The 25,185-nt window shown below is 38.7% G+C and overlaps 1 protein-coding gene across 1 annotated transcript; it reads right to left on the reverse strand.

Moving 5' to 3' along the window:
* Positions 1 to 12,095: 12,095 nt before the first annotated feature.
* Positions 12,096 to 13,352, reverse strand: LOC116134345 (zinc finger BED domain-containing protein RICESLEEPER 2-like). Its single transcript, XM_031420029.1, has 2 exons — positions 12,794 to 13,352; positions 12,096 to 12,688 (listed from the first exon to the last, which is right to left on the reverse strand). The coding sequence occupies exons 1-2, from the start codon at positions 13,350 to 13,352 to the stop codon at positions 12,096 to 12,098; spliced, it is 1,152 nt and encodes a 383-aa protein (XP_031275889.1).
* Positions 13,353 to 25,185: the final 11,833 nt, after the last annotated feature.

Raw genomic sequence — 25,185 nt, forward strand, 5'->3', positions numbered from 1 at the left:
AAATGTACATAGTTTAATCCGCGAGAACACGCGCTGATTCTAATTTTCTAGCTAAATTCCTATGTGCGGATTTTGCCACGCGTTCGAGGAATTTTTGAAAGCAACGTCAGTTTGAGAAATTGGAATCTAATCCTTATTCCATAATATTTACGTTAAACTTATGAGTAAACAACTCTTTCTCACCCAAATAATGAATAATGGTCTAATGATACTTTCACACTCACGAACTTTTAAAATACTATTTTATTATCCAAACGTTATATTCCATTGACAATGTCTATTAATTATATTAATTTTCATTGTGAAGGCAAAATTACTCTCTAACTGACCTCACTCCACCCATTTTCACCTTGTAATTGTCGAAAAACGTCCACTTTTTTTCCAGTGAACACCCATCTTTCAGGCTTGTTTCTGATCGATTGGCACATCGTAAATTAACCCTCCCACCACCATTGGAACCCCCTATTCAAAACCCACCATCCAATCGGCTTTCTCCACTCCCCATTTGCTATCCATTGGTCGTCTTTTGGGTGCCCACCACATACTCGTAAAAATTCCCCAACCAACCTGCCCCTCTCCTGCCTGTGAGTGCTTGCACAACCTACCCAGAACGCGAAAGCGCGCCTAGATTCCGTCTCTTTATGCTGCCTTGCTTGCCAATCAGGTCGGTCTTGTGGCTGTTTTTGTTGGTTTGTGTTGGGTAGACTGTCGCCTTGTTCCGTGCGCTCGACTGGATAGTGTTGGGCTGAGCTCGACCTTTTGTTGAACAAGTTGCATGCAAGGGGAAAACAAGAAAGGTGGAAGCTTTGGGGAGTGCCAGTGACCGGAAATCAACCACACACAAGCTAGAAAACACTTTTAACAACCTTTCTTTGTCATCTTCCAATGATCAAACACCCAATCAGGTCAATCCCAATTCATCATAAAAAAACAACCCAAAACCTAAGAAAGACGGGTAGTGATGACTAGGGGTGTTCAACGAGTAAAGGGCGTTGGGAATGTTAGGGGCTTGGAGAGGACATGCCAATAAAGTGAATGGTGGTGCTGGGGCGTAATTTTCCCATGACGAGGTCGCCGGAAAAGAGCTTGAGTGCACAAACAACCTGTTGTGCGGAAATAAGGTTCTAGGTTGGGCTTGGAAAAAACACAATGATCCCAGCTCGGGTATCATGCCTGATAGACCAAGCAAAAATAGTGTCTAGATCATGTGTCAACTCAAGGCGAACAAGCCAGGTGTTAACAAGCCGACGCTTAGCGCGACACCTGATGAGCCTAATAAGCTGCATGAGCACCATGTGCAGTACATGTAGCTACTTCATCTAACAAGTAGCTACTCTCCAACAAGCTCCAATTAATTATAGTTGTAACTGCGATTAAGTGTCATAATGGCCTAATGCTCTCGATCGCCCAAAATGTGTTAGGGCAGACAATAATCATTTCGTTGATGCAAACCCCCACTAACTACCGCCATCATGAGTCCTGTAAATACCAAGTTAAACTCCCAAAAAAAGAGGCTAGAAAAGAGGAGGGGATCAAAGAGAAAGAGGGAAAAAAATTTGTTAGAGTAGTTGCCCTTGAGCCAATCACATTGTTATATGTTGAACTGTAAGGAGGGAATCAAGCAGTGATAAGTCTTGATTGTGAGACCCATATGATCACTTAAGGTGGCCATTCTAGAAACGTCCGTAGCCGAAGTATTATCCTGACCTAGGGCACAAATAATACGTTAAGACTATCATAGCGTTGAATGACCCTACTGAAAGATAGTGACTGATCTCACATGTCAAGGTTGTTTGGTGACAACTTGGTGCGGCGTATGAGTGCTTGTGATTCATGGGTTCACCGGATTGACCCATCAGAGGATTCCATATAAATGGTAACACCAGTGTCCATGGAGTACATCCTTTAACAGATGGTGGTGCATGTGGTCTTTAGACTTGAGATCACTAGAGCGCCATGTATACCTATTGGTGTAGTTTGACACTTACCAAAAGTAATCCTGATAGGGTTATCAGTATGAGAGTGATTGCCTGCATCAAGAAGTACATCACGACTATGGTGGATCAACAAAGGATTTATCACTCCTGTGTGCAAGAGATATTATCTAGGTGAGATTCCGGTGAAGGACAACGACCTTGAAATTTGTGGCTACAATGGAATCGAGTTGGAGCTCGATTGGTCAATTGGTCTGATAACCGAATATGAATAGTCAAGGTGGTTTATATTTGAAGCCGACATTACTTCTATGCTTCAATTTTGATGAAATAATAGTTAATGAAAGGATTTGATTGCACAGTAATAATACTATTGACAAGTAGCGAATTACGCTGAATTCGAATATGTCGAGTGACCTTAATGCCTTACTAGGGGCCAATCTTGGTATGTGTGTAATAAGAAGATTGATTGCCTATCGATTATGATATTACATACTATCGCATGATAAGGAGTCTTTAGGTCACACACATAAAAGGAAAACTAAAGAAGAGATTATGTAAGGGGCACTTTTGTCATTTATTAACAAAGGTGTATTTTGGTAAATCTTACGGAGCAATTTAATTTGTTGGAAAGGTTGTTGCCTAAATCCAATCCCGTATAGGATTTAATATGTAAGATTGGTTATTTATTTAAATATGTATATTGTCGTATATATATATATTGTAAATAAATAAACCATCAATATATATATATATATATATCGGTGTATATATGTTTTAACTATTGAAAGAATGTTATTAATGGATAAAAATAATAATAAGGAAATACTCGGGATATGATTTTGTTCCAGAATCATGGAAACTAATGAAATATTTAGTGGAAAGGTATTCTTGTAAATACACCTTCAAGGGAATTTAGGACAACCCTATAAAAGGGCACTTTTCCCTACAATCAAATAACACTCTCTCATTTCCTCTATTAGCCGTGGGGAACATTTTGGTTCATTGAGAGTTTTTCTCTCAACCCAAAAACTAACATCTTCTTTAGTCCTCACAATCAAGATCTAGTAAATCTTTTGTGTTAATCCTTGCCTTTGCATGGATACCAATGGTTCGATCCTATACTTGGATCGTGAGCATTTTTTATCCAGATCCTAAAAAAGTAGTGGAGCCTCCAAATGTGGGTATGGTTTTGATTCTTTCATGGGTATTGTTTATTATATAGCATATGAACATAGTTATACTCATATTTGTGTTTTGGGGCTTAATAGTGTTAAATTGGTAAATTTTTGTTTTCCGCTACGTCGTTCTTTGATCGATTAAAACACTAACATATTTTTGTATACTTTATATTGAAAATCTCTATAATCATTTACTTTAAGAAAAAGAATAGTGGACGTAGGCCTGACTTTTTTGTTCGGCTGAACCACTTAAAAAAGCTTGCTTCTCTCTTCTTATTATTCGCAAAACCTTAACACAACTCCCGTCACATCCCAATAGCTCGCGCCCCCTTTTTGCTGGTTCCCTGGAATCACGCACCCATCTTACTCGATTCACCCCAAAGTCAACTGAGTATCTATAGTTGATGCGTGTTTTCACCTTGGTGCTTTAGTCGATGTGAAAATTCACATAAACATTTTGGCGCTAGAAGGAGGGCCCAACTTGAACACTCTGGTTGAAGCTTGCTTCAATAGTAACTCAAGACGATTACCACCAAGTCAGCCGTAACATTTCGCTAGAAATGGGACAATAAACGAGGACCAATAGGAGTCAGACCAACACAAACCAAGTTGGCACCCTCACGGTAGAAGGTCTAGGGAACATCCAAGAGATTGCTAACAACCTTCTACTAGTCATTCTGCTTCCCCCAGGAGAAAACCACCAAAACATGGGTACTCTTGACCCCAAGAATCCCAGATCATGGAAATGCTCTAAAACATCACCTACATGATTGGTAATCTCTAGTGGGAGGTAATCGATATGAGGGAAATGCATGTTGTAGACAACTCTCTAGACCCGCGAAGCACCGTTTCGCCAACTCCTAGTTAGGAATGTAGGACTGTTATGGATTTTTTTAGCATGGCGGGAGGGTTGTAACGAAATCATCCTGCCGATGGGAGGTCACTAGATCTGGAGTGCATAGGGTGACGATTGGGAAAACAACCAATGGTGGAGGAAACAAACCACCAAGAGCCCATATATTCTCGTCAAAGGGATTATCGAGCTCGATGTGACAACAAGGTCACACAAGCATGCTCCCAATGGATGCGTTCAAACCTCATCCTACACCAACACAACGCTCAAGATCAACACAACAGCTAGAACCTATGTTGTGGCATCAGATGTAGGGGTTTCAATACTTCGAGTCATGATGGTTTAGCGAAGTGAGTGAGAGTGACTAGAGTAGATTGTTGGGAGTCGATTGATTGTCAAGGGCCTATGGTAGGCGCCAAACTATAGATGATAAAATCTACGGTTGATTCGGAAGGGACAGATCTTTCGAGAAGCAAGCCATTGATAATATGATGGACCTACACAAAGATAAAGCACGCACGTGAAGGAACATTGGTGTGGTGTGTTTGGCCAAGTCGAGCAGGATTGATTGGTGAGATGGACGACTACCAAGTATAAGGGATATGTTCATGGGAAGGTAAAGGGTGTGTTTAGTCGGTATTGTTGCAATGAGGTTGTTTGGATGAGTGAGTCAGTGGCTGAAAGGGTGATGGGTTGAGTTGTGTCCATTTGGGTTGGCTTGGTTAGGGGGGTCATGGTAGTAGTGGTTGAAGCCAAATGGAGATAGGATAGACTTGCAAGGGTTCCATGATCTGGGGTTGTGAACAATTGTCTTGGATGGATAGGAGTGCGAGATGAAGAGGCATGTTGCTGACCCAAAGCCTACTCGAGGGAGTAGAATTGGTTTACCTTATCTTAATTGTATTGGCCAAAAATTATATTTGGCATGACGAGGTCCAATAATGAAATAAACATATTATGGCCCAGTGCCTTAACCCAACTCTGATTAGGCCTACGCTTAAATCCACCTTGTGAACTAACTACTCAATGAGTTGTGCTATCCTATAAGTTAAGCTAAATCGGGCTCCAACCTATTAGCCCACAATAGTCCCAAAATAGGAATCAGAATCCTATTTACTTTCCACTTCAATTAAGATCCGGAATCTTACTTGAAGTGGTAACCCTAATCTGATAAAGGTAAGTGATAACACTTCTTTCCTAATTCATACTCCTCAACTAAGTAAGACTCAGAGTTCTCCAACCTTTTTGGTTCACTATATAACTCTCATTATGTATTTAGAAATCACCCATAGCTTTAGCTCCTAAATTCATGCTCCCAAGAATCTCCGTTTACCCCACTGTGAAGCTTAGTTCCAACTAACTTCACCACCTTCAGCCACCGCAAAGCCGTGCTCCAGCCACTTTGTGTTAGTCGTAGCTGCACCATTACGATAAACCCTTCTCGCTCTTAGCCCTCACTAAAATACCCTCAACTATGCTAATTTGAGCGTCGAAGTGCCTATGACAGACACCACATCGGTATCCCTCGAGCCTGCACGTTCCTTTATTCTTGTAGATGGTACAAATCTACGGTTACGAAGGACTAATCTTGTGAGGTTGATGCCACTGACGATCCGCTAAACCTGCACACAAAGAAAAGAAGCGCGAAGCTTATGTAAAAAACCAGTGACCTGTCTATCGTAGGCACTTTGACGTTCAATTCAGCAAGGCTGAAAGAGGTTATTTAGTTAGGTTTAGGGGAAGGAAAGGTTACAAGAAGTTTAGCCAGAGACTAGAACTACGGTGAAAATGTATAGTTCTCAAGAGTAAGAACTTAAGAGCTAGTATGTGGTAGTGAATATTGGATCCTTAATGAGAGGTTAGGCCTCTGTTTATATAGTGAACATAGGATCTTTGATTCCTATTTATTCTTGATCTATCTGCTATGTGTGCGACCCGAAGGCTCTTCATCATATCGGCAATGAGTAGTCCCTTGATTGATACAAATAAATGGTCTTACTAAACACATATCGATATTGGCCTCTAGCAAGGCATCATGGCCACCTGATAGATTTGGATTCAGTGAATCAGCTTACCTATCAACGATATGGTTATCGTGTAATCTAATCATTTCATCATCCATTATATCATCAAAGCCGAGGTACAGAAGTAGTGTCAACCTCGAATATCCTTGATATCTCAATATTCACTTATTGAACCAACGACCAGAATAGATTGGATTGAGCCACAACTCAATCCCACTCTGGCCACAGACTTAATCTTGTTGCCATCTACCAAATTACTCAACAAGATAATTTCTCCCATACCTAAGAGTGATGAATCCTCTGTTGATCTACCATAGTCTCGATACACTTCTCGATGTAGTCAATCACCACTGTTATGATAGTTCTAAATAGAACTACATTTGGCTAGTGTCAAACTACACCAATTGGTGCACAAGGCGCTCTGGTGATCTCAAGTCTAAGGATCACATGCATCACCATTCATTAAAGGATTTATTCCATAGACACTAGGATTACCATCTATGTGGAATCCTCTGGTGGGTCTGTCCAGTGAACTCACCTATGACAAGCACTCATGTGTTACATCAGGTTGTTGACAAATAACCTTGACAAGTGAGATCAATCACTATCTTTCGACAGGGTCATTCAACACTATGATAGCCTTACCATATTATCTGTGTCCTTAGTTAGAATAATACTAGGGCTATAAACATCTCTAGAATGGCCACCATATGTGCTCATAGGGTCCTCACTATCGAGATTTGAAAAACTCGATACCCTCGTCATGGTTCTACCATTTTAAGGACATACATTATAACATACATTAAATATGAATTACATAAATGTAGAAGATGCATTTTATTAATTATAAACATTATTTACAAGAGTCAACATTTACAAAATGGATTGGCTCTAGGGTGATGCGTGATTAATTCAAATGCATATTTAGCAAGTGCACTAATCACAAAAAGTAATAAAGTGATGGAGTAGAGTATCGTTCCTACGAGAATAGTGTTACCAAGTACCGATTTCTCTAGTTTAAAACCTAATTGAAGCAACAATAAATTGGATTGATGGAAACTTAACAACTAAATACAAATTAACAACTAATAAATGATAAAAATTAAATTAAATACAAAACCTAAAATCCAAACAAATCAAATAGTACTAAAAAAATGCTTGGGTGTTGATCTCACCTAGATACGCAAACCCAATTCATAGAATCTATTACCCAAGTTCTTATTCCTTGATTGAAAATCGAATTCCCTAAGTTGTTTGGTACTCCTTCTCAGGTTATACCACCCCACCTATTCCTATTAACCTTCCAAACCCAAAAATTGAAGTTTAATAGTTCAAGGTCTCTTAAGCTTTGTGGAATTCTATCTAGATTTCATAGATCGTGTTTATCTATCTCTAGTTTTTCGCTCAATCTATGGTATTTATCCCAAAAAGGCACATATCACAAATCATTCTTAGTCTCATTGTGAACAACACATATTTGAATGGTGATCAAGCATCCAAAAGTCATTAAGCAAAGAGATAAACACTCAATCATGAAATTAAAACTCAATGTAAATCAATTCAAATAAATTTGAATCATTTTATCTGTTAGAGTAGGTGCCTTAGAGCCAATCAATTATTGTGGAATTGACCCTCTACAATAATGTTTATTAATCAATAAAAGGCATTTTCTGCTATATCATGTAAATCATAATTGTATGTACTGATATATGTCCTTAGGATGGTAGAACCGTGACGAGGGTATCAAGTGTTGCAAATCTTGATAGTGAGAACCCTATGATCACATATTGTGGCCATTCTAGAAATGTCCGTAGCCCCAGTATTATTCTAACCAAGGACACATATAATACAATAAGGCTATCATAGTGTTGAACGACCTTGTCGAAAGGCAGTGACTAATCTCACTTGTCAAAGTTGTTTACCGACAACCTAGTACAACACATGTGTGCTTGTTGTAGGCAAGTTCATTGGACTAACCCACCAGAGGATTTCATATAGATGGTAACCCTAGTGCCTATGGAACAAATCCTCTAACGAATGGTGGTGCATGTGATCCTTAGACTTGAGATTACCGGAGCGCCTTGTGCACCAATTGGTGTAGTTTGACACTAGTCTAATGTAGTACTATTTAGAGCTATCAATATGGTAGTGATTGGCTACATTGAGAAGTGTATCAAGACTATGGTGGATCGACAGAGGATTCATCACTCCCGGGTACGGGAGAAGTTATCTCACGATGCAATTCAGTAAATGATAATGACACTAAATCTGTGGCCATAGTGGGATTGAGTTGTTGCCCAATCCAATTTATTATTCCGGTCATTGGTCCAGTAACTGAATACAAAGACATTGAGAATAACTAAGGTTGACACTATTTCTGTACCTCGGTCTTAATGAGATAACAGATGATGAAAGGATTTGATTGCATGATAACCATATCGTTGATAGGTATGTTTCACTGAATCTGAATCTATCGGGTGGCCATGATGCCTTGCTAAGGAACAATCTTGGTCTGTGTGTAATGAGACGATTGATTGGTGTCAATCGTAATACTACTCACTGCCGGTATGACGAGAAGCCTACGGGTCACACATTTAGGAGACAGTTTAAGGATGGTAAACTTTGGAAGGGCATATTCTTCTTTTAGACGAAAGGGCATATTAGTAATTTTGCTATGTAATTAAATTTATTGAGCTTGTAGCTTGTGTCCAATTTTATTATTGGAGTAATTTAGAAAAATTACAAATTTAATTATTGGAGTTAATATTAATATTTAACTAAATAATTAAATAAGGGTTAATATGCAATTCTACCTAATGTTTGGCTGATGCTAAATTTGAGGGGTGGAATGGATATTTTACTTATTATATAAGTAAAGAAAATTTAGGTTTTCTGACCTAAGTCTCATTTGAGCCGTGGGTGAGTGTTTTGAGAGAAAATTTTCTCTCTTCTTCTCTTCACTTTATCCTTCCAAATACTTGATTCCTTAAAGCCAAGAATTGATTCTAGCAAAATCAATTCATGGTCTCTGACGTACTGCCTTTGTGTAGACAACGTGAGTTCGATTCCATTTTTGAATCGGTAGCGAAATCTCGTTCAGAGATATTGACGAAGCCTCCAAACGCTGGTATAATCTAATCTTTGCATCTTTGCATGGATCTTTATTATTTCAATTTAAGCATGTAATATATATATATATATATGATCTTGGCGAAATCAAAGTAATCGATGGGCAATAATTTTTGTTTTTTCATTGCTTCTACTCATCGATTTACTACAGTATCAAGGTTACATCAAACCCTAGCTAAACAACTCAGTTCATACTAAAAAAATAAAAATAAAATAATAATAATAACAAAAACAAGTTGAATCAAGGTTCATCATTGAAAAACAAGCAAAAGATGGAGAAATCTTCTCTAATTTGAAGCCCAAATCTTCAATAATCTTCTCCTTCCAAGAGCTGCCTCCCAAATGACGAACCAAGACTCTTTTCTCTTCCGTTTCATGTAAATTTTTACCTCTCACTTAAGGATGAAGCCCAAGCAAGCCAAAACGTGTCATTTTATTTTTTTCGCATTTGACGCAGTTTCACCGCGGCGAAACTTTTTCTTTGCTGTGGTGAAAAACTTTCGGGTCAAATTTGAGAATGGTAACATCTAAATATGAAAAAAATGGTAAACATAAGAACTGTAGACCTTTCAATTATGTTTCTATTCATTCAAGAATCATCCCAATCTGAGGTCCATGCCTCAAGTTACACAATTTATGCTCAACACCATCATTTAGGCTCAAAATCATCATTTAGGCTTGCAAAGTAAAATTAATAGAATTAAGTAGCAATGATGGCCCAAATTGTACGAGAAGTATCCTAAATCCTATTGAAATTCTATACAAAATCATTATGAAAAATAGGATTATCATATGATACCTACACTAATAGGGTAGACTGAGACATGCCCGGCTAGGTGAGCATGTATGAGATAAATGTTTACTATGAGTTACAGCTACCCATTCCCTCGACTAGTCTTGGAGTTGTTGGACAACTTCATGATCATGTCGACCCAGCTCATGCCAAATGGGTGAAGATTGTTGATGGCATTGGAGCTCTTTTATACCATGAACTGATTGGGGTTTAGGCTGCATGGACTCCTCTACTCCTACTACTTGAAGGAGCATGACAAGGACAAGGGGAGGTATGCCATCACCATGAGACATGATCGGATTCACCTGGTGACGTGTCTCAGGTTAACTGATAAGAAATGGAAGGAGAACTTTTTCTTTCTGAAGGGCGAAGGGGTCTTTGGTGAGAAAGGGCAGGGCGACATACCGTCTACCTAGAGAGCTAGGGGTGAGTAATTTTTAGCTTGTCTTTGAGCTTTAATGACTAAGTCTTATTTTCCATGCCTTTTGTAGATCTGTCGTTCAACCGAGTTGGGCAGAGTGGTGACGAATTGGACAAAACCACTAGGAAGGTTCTCTCCCTACTAAAGTAGAAGCGAGATTGGAGGGTGGTGTTACAAGAGGAAAACCTAAGGGCGATTCATTTTTGGGATAGAATTAGGGGTGTAAACGAGCCGAGCCGAGCCGAGCTTTTGGCTTATCGAGCTCGGCTCGTTTACAACAGTGTCGAGCTCGAGCCTGACGAGCCTCAAAATTGAGACTTGAGCTCGAGCTCGAGCTCGGTCGAGCTCGAGTCGAGTTCGAGCCGGCTCGATAAGGCTCGATCAAACCACCATTTATCCGGGTTTGATCAAGCCAAGTTCCCCTTTTTTATAGCAATCTGCCTGCGTACAACATTTCATATTAACATCTAATGTTGAATTAACCATGACAGTTCTGAGCATTACAAAAAGTCTATTACCTTACAAAATCAAAAAACAGTTCTGAATATATACAAATAACATTCTTAGGAGTACATATACAATCCACCAATCAAAATCACTATCCACCAGTAGGACTAAAGTAGGCATAAGTTAGATGAAAACCAAAATTTCCCCCTGCCTCTAGAAAATGTTCAATTTAATAAGTATTTTTTAAGATAACTATGACAAGAAAAAAATATGTATAATCATGAAACAAAAGCAAAAGGAATAAAAGTTTTACCTATGCATGCCTCCTACCACAGTCAAACCATGCTCTGAATCCCAGAAACTTACGGGATAGGAAGGCTGATCTCCAACGGTTGCTGCTCTTCCTGAAAATGACAAAGGAGGAGTATTTTAAGTTTAGTTAGTATAAATATAAAGTAATAACTAAATTTAATAAAAACAATATTCAATATAAGTATGTAACCTACTTTACATCCTTTCTTCACCCCATTCAATGTCCTGCTCCAGTCACATCCACATAAGAGCATCTCCACCATGTTGGGAGCCAACGACGATCGGTACGTGTCAATAACCCTACTGCCGGCGCTGAAAGTAGACTCAGAAGCAACCGTAGTAATAGGAATGGCTAATATGTCTCGAGCCATGGTAGACAAGATAGGGAACTTTGTTGAGTTAGCCTTCCACCAGGTCAAAGCATCAAATGTCGTAGCGTCCCCAACACATTTATGGCATCCCTCTCCCAGGTAACAGTCTAACTCTGATTTCGTTGGCTCAACCGTCTCAACCCCATCCAGATACTCACTAAAATCATCCCAATTTTTTGCCATCTCTGCCGCTGCCCCTGACCCCTCACCAACCTCCTGAATTGCACCCCCTGTCGATGCAGAAGCGTAGGCAACTGTCGATGCTTTACTGGCATAAACATACTCCCTATATACCTCATACAAGGCATCTCGAACAACATCCATATTTGCCCGCAATTCAGCCTGAGAATACATCTTAGGGAACGCCCATTCAATTACCCTAATCTTCAATCTGGGGTCCAAAATAGCAGCCACACCCATCAATAGATTACATTCTCCCCAATATTTGTCAAACTTTTCTTTCATTTTCCAAATCATGGTCTGTATAAACTGATCTCCATCCCGACTCTTACTATCCAACATAATTTTTATTGTACAAACTTGTTTTAGAAACAAGTTTGATGTCGGATAATCACTCCCAGATATCAGATTCGACGCAACACTAAACACCTTCAAAATAGGACAAATTTTCTAAACTTTATCCCAATCTTCCTCCTTGGGACAATAATGAAAACTCAAATCCCTCTCCTTCAAACAAGGGAAAACACGCCTAAATTGCATTGCTGTTGTCAACATATCATATGTTGAATTCCATCGCGTTTTGCAATCAAGAATAAGTTTGCGAAATGGCAATCGGCGCTGTTGAACAATCTCTGCAAACACCTTTAGTCTACTCTCCGATGAATTGATATACGACACAGTATAACAGATGTCCTCAATAATATGTATAATATGATAAAGACCATCTTGAACAACCAGGTTCAAGATATGTGCACAACACCTCACATGAAACATCTTGCCACCACATATGAGCTTCCCTATAACTTGGAAATTATCTTTCAACACTTTTACTGCAACATCATTGCTTGAAGCATTATCCACCGATATCGTATGGACCTTAGCTTCAATTCCCCAGTCCATTAAACACTTGAAAATTGCATCAGCAATGGCAACACTAGAACGGGGAGAAGGGAAATGAATAAAGTTTAACACCCGTCTATTAAACTTCCAATGATCATCAATCCAATGCCCAGTCAAAACCATGTATTCCATCCTCTGGTTGCCTGAATGCCATAGATCTGTGGTCAGACTTATCTTCCTAACACCCTTCAATTGGGTCAGCAACTTCTATCTCTCACTTTCAAACACTTTCATACAATCATTCTTACAAGTATTACTGGATATCGGAGTCCATTCAGGAATCCCGTACTTCATCATGTTGTTCAACCCCTCTTCCTCCATAATAGAAAATGGATGCTCATGCATCAGCACCCAATGTGCAATAAACTCCCTCATCTTCAGCATACTGAATTGGCCCCGTAGAGTAGGCAAGACATTAGAGCCACCTTGAGAATTGGAAGGGGGGAAATTTATTTGTTGTTGCCTTAAGTGAGCTGTTCTCTTCGCACACCTTTTCAAATGTCTGTTGAATTGTGTTGTGCTTCCACTGGCAGTGATTTTCAACTTTGTTTTACAATGAATACACTCTCCCTTCCTTATACCACCAGGGAGAACCACCTCTGTAAATTCTGACCACACAAATGATGTCTTCGCTATATTCTTCCTCTCTAGTTGATTATCATTCTCAACATTTTCGGGGCTACTCACACTTTGCTCGGTATCACCTGTGCTTCCATAAATGTTACGCCGATCGACTGCTCTTACCGTAACACAATCGTCGACATCATCCAATGTAGGGGTGCTTGAGGAACTGTCTCCCGATGCCATACCTATAATTGAAAAATGAATTAACCACTATTGTTAGACAATATCATAAAGTTAAAATAATATATAATTGACATAATATATATTCATTTTACAAAAATATATACCCAAAATATATTCAGACAATGCAATTATGCAAGTGCTGTATATATATATATCTTTAGTGATTATAATAGAACCTTAACTAAGGTTAATTACTTGCAATAAAAGGTTGATCAACTATTTAAAGTCTCTTTTTGTACATTCTTATACATAGCGTATTGCACTCAAAATGTGCAATATAAAATATTCAATCACATGCATCAAGATGTTGACATGGAAAAAAAGAAAAACAAAAGTTATCTTCTAGAAGATGAGTTAGCACAAATATGTTTTAAAGCTAAGTTGGTGAACATTGTAAGCTACAACTACCCTCTTAATTCTACAAATCACTATTGCTGAGCACTCAAATCAGAACTGACACTAAAAATGTATTTCATTCTGAAAATGTTCTAAAAGGATAGATCTCACTGAAGCTAAATAAACCTACAAATAATAAATTGATATATGCTTCCAGACCCTAAGCAATCTCCATTATTGCAGAAATTCAATGCCATAGATATCTAACTACTTAAATGGATAAAAGTCGAGCAGAAAAATAGATGTATAGACAGATATAAATGAAATATATAGGAACAAAAGTTTTATTGCCTTAAGCAAGCATAGAAAATTAAAATTATATACATAATGCTAGAAATAACAGTATTGACAAAAGAGAGTCAAGATGCATATTATTACACCTTAAACACAAAACGGTTCAAACTCTAGCAATTTCAACTGATTTCTGGAGGGCTTGCATAAGACTTTTAATGATCCGTGGCTCACCAGGATGTGAATTATCTGTTAATGGTACATTTCTAATAGCTCGAAAATCTGACCTGAACTGCCAGATGCGGGAAATTAAAGTCATGTGAACCTATACTTACTCGTAAAAGCGTAAGGAGACTCAAGTCTTTTTAATACGTATTGTTTGAGGTTGCCCCCACTAGACAACAATTTCCAAGCTTTTACAGTAACGGGCTGATATGCAGAGAATAAAGACTATCCACTGTCAAACCAAACACACAAAGACCCAAATATTTGTCGCTAGAATTCCGTCAAATATTTAAAAATTATAGCAAGTGAATTCATCAGTATCAGTGTCATATCCACAAAGTCCCGCAGAGTCTTTAGATATAATTTTCTAAGGCCACGAATGAGATGATCTTTTAACAAAATTATTGCATAAATAAATTAATCTTTTCTTCCATACTCAGCCGTCCAGTATCTTCTCATCCTTTACAACCTCCCAGACAAATCCATAAAACAATGTCAGTTTGTAATAAAGCATAAAACAAACAAACCTGGAAGTTTCAGAGTGTTGGCCCTCCTTTTCCGGTTGCCGAGATCGGAGATGGTGACGGAGATTACCGATTTCAGTTTTTAGAGTGTCTGGTTCGCAATTTGGGATTTGGGTCTTGGCGATTTGGGATTTAGGGCAGGAACTGAGTTTGGCTCTGTTTTGCAATATCATGTTATTTCAAATTTGCACTGGGGGGGAAACTGTCATTTTTTAAAACATTTTTCACTATAAAATATCAGTTTAATACCTAATAGTTTAAAAAATCACCAAAACACCCTGTGAAGTGTACAGTGCTTAATCGAGCCGGACCAGGGTCGCGAGCCCACGAGCCGAGCCAGGCTCGCGAGCCCACAAGCCGAGCTTTACTATGTTCGAACTCGACTCGGTTAACGAACCGAGTTCGAGTCGAGTCGAACTGAGCCTTATCGAGTCGAGCCCTTACCGAGCCTTTATCGAACCGAGAGCCGGCTCGGCTTGTTTACAGTCCTAGATAGAATTGTGGCTATCCAGAGAGCTATCATTTCCCCCTTGTTGAAGCGAGTGTGGCACGTGCTGCTGATTCGCTATTGTAATCACCTACTCTTTTGGCAGTCATTTCTTCACCCTCTAACACTCGAAGAGTTTACCATTGCAAAGAGGCTAATGAAGAAAGGAATCAACGTCTACATCTTGAGCGTGAGTGAGGCATTCACCCAACGTCAAGAAGGAAGAGAGAGTCGGTGCCGAAGGAGAAGGTTCGAGAAGAGGGGACCAACTTGACTCCATTGACTAGACAAACATTGCCTGGGGTCGGGTCATCGAAGAATGTCTAGATCGATGAAATGGGTGATAAGCTAACCATCACCCTTCCAATCACGACCTCCCTTTATTTTGATGTAGCCGAGATGGGGGACCTGACAGACTCCATTTTTTCCCAACAGACAAGATTCAACTGACTTAGATAGGAGTGATAGTTTTGGCCGAATGGGAGGTCTCACAACAACTTCAAGTACAACTCGATTGTTGTAATTTATGTTTATCTTAAGTTGTAACTTTACTAACCGAGTGATCATGTGCAGGCTTTGTGTGGGAGCCTATTTTTGAAGAAGGCTGTAGTGGCCCAAGAGGTGCGAATCTTGGAGCATACCAAGTCCAACACAAATCTTCACATGCGGCAGGCTGCCACCCAAAAGTTGGCAAAGGAGAGCACCTATAAATTGCGGTTGGCAGAGGTAGAGTTGGCTAAGACGAAGAAGAAGTTGGCCGAGCAAGAGGAGGAGTTGGCAGCTTTTAGAGAACGATGTATTGTTAGGAAACGACCCGGTTGCGCAGCGGAAAACAAAAAATTTTTTACAACCATGGATCGTTCCTTAAAGCCCAAAATCAGGGCATAAAAATTATAGTTTATGTTTTACATCAAGAATCTGCAGAAAAAGTAAATCTAAGTTTAGATTCATACCCATGTTGGAGGCTCCACCAATATTGTCTCTGAATGTGTTTGCTACCGATCCAAGTGTAGGATCGAACCGTAGAAGTCCACACGAAGACAATTGCAAGGAACCAAGGAGGGATTTGCTAGATCCTCCTTGGCCTTAAGAAATCAAGAAGAAAAACAATGATTTTGGGACAAACCAAAGTCGGCGTGGGAGAGAGAATGGGTTGTGTTGTGTTTTTTTCTTTAATCAAAAAGGCAAAATTAATTTATCAACAAAACACACAAACACTATTCCTTTTATAGGCAAACCAAGTTACCCTATTCCCATATGGAATGGGCTTGGGCTCCAACCCAAACACCCTTTGTTGCCAAACACTCCCAATTAGATATTTTAATTTATTTCATCATTATCTCAATTAAAAAATCAATTAATATTTAATTAACATTTAACAATAATGATGATTTAATTAAATATGTGCGAACACATATTTAAACGTAATTTCACTTATTTAATTTTTTTAACAAATTAAATAAAGGCTACGACCTCAGCAAATTTAATTGCACTGTGAAATTACCAAAATACCCTTTTGCCTAAAAAGAAGAAAATGCCCTTCTATCTTCCTGGCTCTTAAATTATCTTCTATGTGTGTAACCCATAGGCTCCTCATCGTACTGGCAGTGTATAGTATCGCGATTAACACCAATTAGTCGTCTCACTAATACATAGACCAAGATCGGCCCTTAGCAAGGCATCATGGCCACTTGATAGATTCGGATTCAGCAAAGTAGCTACCTGTCAACGATATGGTTACCGTACAGTTCGATCCTTTCATCATACTGTATCTCTACGAGACGAAGGTATAGAAATAGTGTCAACCTCCGGTTACTCTCGATATTGTGTATTCAGTTTATGGACCAATGACTTGTATTATAAACTGGATAGAGCAACAACTCAATCCCATTGTGGCCACAGTTTTAGTGTCATTGCCATATACTAAATTGCGCCGTGAGATAACTTCTCCCGTACTTGGGAGTGATGAATCCTCTGTCAATCCACCATAGTCTTGATACACTCCTTGATGCAGTCAATCACCACTATATTGACATCTCTTAATAGAACTGCGTTAGGCTAGTGTCAAACTGCACCAATCAGTTCACAAGGCGCTCCGGTGATCTCAAGTCTAAGGATCACATGCACCACCATTCGTTAGAGGATTTGTTCCATAGACACTGGGGTTACCATCCATATGGAATCCTCTGGTGGGTCAGTCCAGTGAACTTGCTGTGGTGTAATCGCCTACAACAAACACCCATGTGTTGCACCAGGTTGTCACCAAACAACCTTGACAAGTGAGATCAGTCACTGCCTTTCGACAGGGTCGTTCAACACTATGATAGCCTTACGTATATATGTGTCCTTACTTCAGAATAATACTGGGGCTATGGATGTTTCTAGAATGGCCACCATTTGTGCTCATAGGGTTCTCACTATCAAGATTTGAAACACTTGATACCCTAGTCACAGTTCTACCACTTCTAAGGACATATATCAAAAAATATTGCAATATAATGATTTACGGGATATAGAATAAAATGTCTTTTATTGATTAATGAACATTATTATAAAGAGTCAATTCTACAATAATTGATGACTTTAGGGCATCTACTCTAACTATCTCCCACTTGCACTATAGCCAATCATTCATGTATTTAACCAAAGATCTCAAGTGCCTTTCATGCTTCTGCTGCGATAGAGGCTTTGTCAATGGATCTGCGAGATTGTCGTCAGTATGCACTTTACTAATCTATACATCTTCCTCTAACTATCTCTCTGATGAGATGGAAAAATTTGAGTATGTGTCTGGACTTCTTGATGAGACCGTGGGTCCGGTGAGCAATTGCTCATTATTGTTACAATAGATGTCTATAGGATTAACAATCATAGGACCACACCAAGTTCAGTAATGAACTTCTAATCTAGACTGCTCTTAGCCGCATCTGATAATGTATATACCAGCCTCCATTGTAGAGTCCGCTACAGTGCTTTGCTGAGCTCTTCCAGCTCACTGTGCTGCCGTTCAGACAAAATACAAACTTGATGCGATCGATAATCACTTTGTCCGTTTGGAAACTAGCATATTGGATTCTTATAGTGAGCCATCTTCCCTCCATAAACTAAGAACATATCCTTAGTCCTTTTCAGGTACTTAAGAATATTCTTGACAACCATCCAGTGACGCTCACCTAGATCCGATTGTATATGTTACATGTGCTAAAAGCACATGAGACATCAATCTGAGTACATAGCATGGCATACATGATGGATCCAATTGCTGATGCATATGGGATCTCTCATCCTATTCTCATCTTGTGTTTAGGACACAATTCCTTAGAGAGATAAAACCATGTGACATCAGAAGAAATCCCTTTTGGATTCTTCCATACTAAATCTTTTCAGTACCTTGTCAATATACGCACTCTGACTTAGGCCAAGCAACCTACGTGATCTACACGATAGATCTTTATACCAAGGATGTAGGCTGCTTCTCCTAAGTCCTTCATGGAGAAGCACTTGGATAACCAAGTCTTTACTGACTACAAGTTCGGTATATCATTCCCGATCAGAAGCATACAACACTAGAAATGCTATTGTGCTCCCACTCACTTTGTAAACACAAGGCTCATCTTCGTTTTTGATAAAATGAATTCTTTTACGGCTTTATCAAAACGAATGTTCCAGCTCCTTAAAGCTTGCTTGAGTCCATAAATGGATCTCTGCAACTTGCATACCTTATTAGCTTGACTATCAAGAACGAAACCATCAGGTTATGTCATATACACATCCTCCTCAAGGTTTCCGTTAGGAAAGCAGTTTTGACATCCATTTGCCAAATCTCATAGTCATGATATGTAGCAATTGCAAGCATCATCCGGATGGATTTTATCATAGTCAAGCCATGAATTTGTTTGAAACCTTTGGCAACAGGTGCTTTATAGTATGCACGTTGCATCCATGTCGTGCTTCTCTTGAAGACCCATTTATGCCCTATGGGTTTTACCCCTTTAGGTGGTTCCACCAGAGACCACACTTGGTTTGGTACATGGAGTCGATCTCAGATTTCGTGGCTTCAAGCCATTTAACAGAATCTGGATCCGATATAGCGTCTTCGTAGGTTCTGGGTTCATCGTCTTGATAGACTAGTACATCACCATGTTGAGTCATGAGATAAACGTATCTCTTGGGCTCATGGCCTACTCTTCCAGATCTATGTGCTCTTGTGTTACTGATGAGTGGTTCACTTTGTTCCACAGTTATGGAGTAACCTTTTCATAATGGTCAACCACTTCCTGTGCACATCATCCCGTCTTTCATCTAGTATCTTATGGTTCTAGAACTTACGAGTTTTACTTTTCTCCCACTCGTACTCTTAGACATATCTTTTCTAGGAAGACACCAGATCGAGTAACAAAAATTTGCGCTCTTCTGAGTGTAGAAATAGTATCCTTTGGTCTCTTATGGATACCTCACAAATAAAATTTACAAGATTTTGGGCCCAACTTGTTTAAAGTCAATTCTTAACATAAGCTTCGCAAACCCAAATCCTTAGATAAGACAAGTTGGGCTTCGCCCACTCATAGCTCATATGGAGTCTTATCTACAGACTTTGATGGCACACAGTTCAAAATTGAGTCGCAGTCTCTTGGGCATAACCCCAGAACGATGCATGTAAATCACTAAAACTCATATGGACCTAACCATGTGAAGTAAGGTCCTGTTCCTCCTTTCTGACACTCCATTGTGTTGGGGTGTATAAGAAGGGGTGAGTTGTATATTATCCCAATTCTCAGGTATTCTGAAAAACTGAGCTTAAGTATTTACCTCCTCGATCGACCGAAGAGCTTAATATTTTTGCCTAACAATTTTATACTTCATTCCTGAATTCCTGAATTTATCAAAGGCTTCAGATTTATGTCTCATAAGGTAGACATAGCCATATCTAAGAAATCATTAGTAAATGTGATGAAGTAGAATATCCACCTCTGGCTTCAACTGTTAGTGGACCACATACATCATATGGATGATGCCTAACAGCTCAGTAGCCCTTTCACTTTGTCATGTGAAAGGAGACTTGGTTATCTTGCCTAATAGGCATGACTCGCATACCTCAAATGACTCAAAGTCAAAAAGGTCCAAAACTCCATCCCTTTGAAGTTTTGCAATGCGGTCTATTAACATGACACAATCTATAGTGCCAAAGATAATCTAGTTTTGATCGCTATGTTTAGCTTTCTTGGTTTCAATGTGAGAATATATTTATTGTTTAAATCAAGAATATATAATCCATTATATAACCTTGCAATTCCAAATAGAATACCATTCAAACTAAAGGACAACAATCCATTAGATATCTCAAAATGATACCCTATATTATCCAAAGCGGATAATGAAATAATATTTCTAGAAATAGAAGGTATGTGATAACAGTTATGTAGTTCCATAAAACAACCCGTAGGCAAAGATAAACAGTAAGTCCCTACAGCCAATGCAGCCACGTGTGCTCCATTTCAAATCGTAGGTCCACCTCTCCCTTGGCGAGTACTTACTCTACCTTAGTCCCTGCACATTAGTACAAATGTGATATCACATCCTATGTCAATGACCCAAGAGTTGAGGGAGAGAAATAATCTAATCATATAAATACCTGAAGTCGTAGCCTCTGACTTCTTCTTGCTTGCGAGGAAAGCCTTGTAGTGTTCCCAGTGGTCAGGCTTGCCAAAAAGAGCATACTACCTTGCCCTTCCCTATGCCACTCTCAGGCTCAAGAGTAACCTGTCCTTTGGGTTGGGCTTGGGTTTGGCCTTGGCCTTACCCTTGCCGTTACCCTTTGCTTTACTGGCAGCAACCAGAAAAATAGGCTTGGACTTTTTCAAGTCCTGCTCTGCAGTCTCAGCATGTTCAGAAGTTCTGATAGGGTTTTCTCCATCGTGTCCATATTGAAATTCATTATGAACGGAGCCTAAGAGTCAGGCAAGGATTGCAGAATTAAATCCATTTGTAATTTACATCCAAGCCACATCCCAAAGTCTCAAGCCTTCTATGTGCTCGATCATCTTGAGCACTGAGTACCAACTGGGCACCCTTAGTCAGACGTCTCCCAAACAGTACTTTCGACACCTTGCTACTCTCATGTCAAGCATTTGTTTCAAATGCTCTGAGGTGTAGAATAATGGAAGAAGCATCCATTCTCATGTTGCTTTTGCAGCATAGGTGTCATCGATGCTAACATCAAGCATTGAACGCTATCAGCATCCTCCGGAACTTTTGATAAGTCCTTAACTTCCTGAGTGGCATCAGGATCAGGCTCAGCCATGTATGGCTTTTCAAGGATATACAATTTCTTTTCTGACTTGAGTATAATCCGAAGATTACGATACCAGTCTGAGAAATTGGATCCATCCAACCTGTTTTCTTTCTCGATTATCGGTCGTAGGTTCATAATGCTCATTTGGTGAATCTACAATGTAGAAAAGATAAAGTTATTAAAAGTTCATTATATTAATATGGTCTTTTATTAAATGATGCTCCCACTATTTACTCAAGCCAATAGCCTCACTATTAACTCGGGAAAGCCGTTGGCTTTCCTAGTGGACCGAGATCCCATCTTGCATTTCAAACCTCGCTTTGGCGAACAAGCCAAAATGGTTGATTAGGTAGGCCAACAAACTTAATTCACACTAGTTGATAACTCCCACTATCAACCAAATGTGAAAAAGCCAACAGCCAATCACACAATCCAATGGCTCCAACCATTTCCTCAAGTGTGATTCTCAGTATTAGCAGGGTGGCACTACATGTCACACTCACACACAATATGTGTACTGTCTACTATGCCTATGACGCGTTTATCAACCTTTGCTTTGGCAAACAAGCAAAACCGTCATTTTAAGTTACCCATCACCATAAAGGAAAAACTCCAATGCATTTTAACCTCCCACTGGTAGAAGTGTACCCTTCGCTTTGGCGAACAAGGTTTCGACAAATAGTGGTTTGATTAAAACCATGGTGATGGAAGGCTTACTGACTTAATACTTTAGTTGAGGGTTTGTTTATTAATGTCTATCAGATTTATCTTTGTTAGAATGACATTGTTTGGCATGTTATTCAACATTAACCTTAGCATGCATTCTAAGCAAATATTTAAACGTGCCGTACATGGCCCACTAAAACTGATTTCTCGAGCCTAGAGGATCGGTGGGTTCACCTAGGGTCCTGTATAAAACTGAGTCTTCAAGTATGATCGTCTCTTCCTTGATCTGTCTTCAAGTACATTACAAAAGCATCATTCTAAATTTATATAAAATTAATCTAAAACTAATTTTACATCAACAAATTTAGAAACCTCGATTTACATTCAAGAGGAATAAGATGAGAAAAGAATGTACATCGAGAAGAAGAGAGAAGGCAGGAAACGCAGGCTCTATTTAAAATATTATAACCATACATACCCAAAATAATTTAAAACATTCACCCTTAGGACTAAAGCTCATGTACCGGGTACCATGCAATATACAAACAAGTACATAGCATATATTTCAAAAACAATCAATTTTTGAATTGGGTGGGTTATTTATTAATTACCCTCTTAAATGTGCAGAATGATTATTGGCTTTATAGGTTCTTAAAAAAAAATTACAGTTCAGTCCCTTCACGAAAAACAGAAATTGGGAAAAGCTACAGACTTTGCCGTGGCAAAAATTTCTAGAGAGCACTTCGCTGCGGCGAGACCTAGAAATCCCCAAATTGTACAGTTCGCGGTTTTTGTAGTTTTTGTGTAAGATCGCGAATCCAAATCAAATCGAACGCACATACGTTCAACCAGGATATCAACCAACCAATATAACATCCATCAACACATTATTAAACCATTTTATCATTCGAATCATTCAATCAATAGTAGATTTACAGATTTTTCAGATTTAATAAAAACTAGGTTTTTCATGGCAGATTAATCAAGGCAACATGTTATCAACAAATACATGTAATCAACCATTCATAAAAACTGTAAAATCTAGTACCCAAGCTCTGATACCACTGTTAGGAAATGACGCGGTTGCACAGCGGAAAAAAAAATTTTTTTTACAACAATGGATCGTTCCTTAAAGCCTAAAATCAGGGCACAGAAATTACAGTTTATTTTTTACATCAAGAATCTGCAGAAAAAGTAAATCTAAGTTTAGATTCATACCCACGTTGGAGGCTTCACCAATATTGTCTCTGAACGTGTTTGCTACCGATCCAAGTGTAGGATCGAACTGTAGAAGTCCACACGAAGACAATCGCAAGGAACCAATGAGGGATTTGCTAGATCTTCCTTGGCCTTAAGAAATCAAGAAGAAAAACAATGATTTTGGCACAAACCAAAGTTGGCGTGGGAGAGAGAATGGGTTGTGTTGTGTTTTTTTCTTTAATCAAAGAGGCAAAATTAATTTATCATCAAAACACACAAACACTATTCCTTTTATAGGCAAACCAAGTTGCCCTATTCCCATATGGAATGGGGTTGGGCTCCAACCCAAACACCCTTTGTTGCCAAACACTCCCAATTAGATATTTTAATTTATTTCATCATTATCTCAATTAAAAAATCAATTAATATTTAATTAACATTTAACAATAATGATGATTTAATTAAATATGCGCGAACACATATTTAAACGTAATTTCACTTATTTAATTTTTCTAACAAATTAAATAAAGGCCACGACCTCAGCAAATTTAATTGCACTAAGAAATTACCAAAATACCCTTCACCCAAAAAGACGAAAACGCCCTTCTATCTTCCTAGCTCTTAAATTATCTTCTATATGTGTGACTGATGCGTGTTTCCTACAACATGCAATATGTAGCAAGTATACTAGTCGCACAAGTAATATAATGATGAATAGAGTATCGTTCCCACGAGGATTGTTAGCTAAGCACTAAGTATTTTACTATTCTCAAGTTGGAGCAATCGACTTCTTTGGATAATGGGAGCAATTTTAATTAAACTAAACAATAGATTTTAAACTAAAATTTAACTAAGAATGCAAGATGAAAAACAAGGATAATCAATTAAAGTAAAACAGGTAGGGTTTTGACTTCATTCGGATTTTATGGGTTAAACCTAAAAATTACACTACATTCACATTCATATGCATTGATTGTAAACCGAACTCACTAAGGTGTTAAACATACCTTCTCAAGCTATGTTTTCCTATTCTTCCTTTTTAACCTTCCGCACCCAACAATTTGAAAGTTAACAATTCCAAACACATTAAGCATAAGAATCCGACAATGATTTCATTAATTCTTGAATCTATCTCTCGGATCCAATACTATAACGGTGATTACCCAAGAAGCCTAACATGATTCATTTCTCAATCTCATTATGTTCATCACATAAAGCATTAAAACTCAGAGCAAACACACAATCAAAACATAGTCGTATGAATATAACATGATCAATAAATTAACCCATTAGAAATCTGAATTATAATCAAAACCCTAACCCAAAATGGGTTAGTTCATAGCTAAATTAACACTACAATTAAGAAAAACGATAATAGTCAAGTTCAACATAACGAAAAGTAAGAGAAAGGACAAGAAATCTCCCCAATTGGTGAATCGTTAGGTTCAAAATCGAATCTTCACCTTTCTAATTGCTAAATTTCTCTAAGCTTAATAAAAAACAATGTAAAAGTTGCTAACCCTACTTCCTGCACGACCCTGGGCAAAACGGTTTAGTGTTTCTTTTATACCTCACCCCAAATTTCTAAGAAAAACACACACAAAGTAAAACTGTGCGTTTTACAAAACTGGAAATTACGACTGTCGCCACGACGAAGAAGAAATCTCGCCACGGCGAAGAAAGAGGCAGACTTGTTCATGTCTGGCATACTTCGCCGCGGCGAAGGACAAATCTTCGCCGGGGCGAAGCTACTTGAAAAGTTCTGAATTTATAAAACTGCCACTCTGCTTGCTTTTTCGTTTTCTTCTTCGA

Source organism: Pistacia vera, unplaced genomic scaffold (genome assembly GCF_008641045.1).
Source record: "Pistacia vera cultivar Batoury unplaced genomic scaffold, PisVer_v2 Contig286, whole genome shotgun sequence".
Classification (NCBI taxonomy): Eukaryota; Viridiplantae; Streptophyta; class Magnoliopsida; order Sapindales; family Anacardiaceae; genus Pistacia; species Pistacia vera.

Bases quoted from the DNA above. Each gene is read 5' to 3' on its own strand.
- LOC116134345 (XM_031420029.1), bottom strand. From the start codon at position 13,352: ATGGCATCGGGAGACAGTTCCTCAAGCACCCCTACATTGGATGATGTC. The intron at 12,689-12,793 runs GTAAGAATGATT...TATGGCATTCAG, and splicing joins TCCGATATCCAGTAATACTT to GCAACCAGAGGATGGAATAC.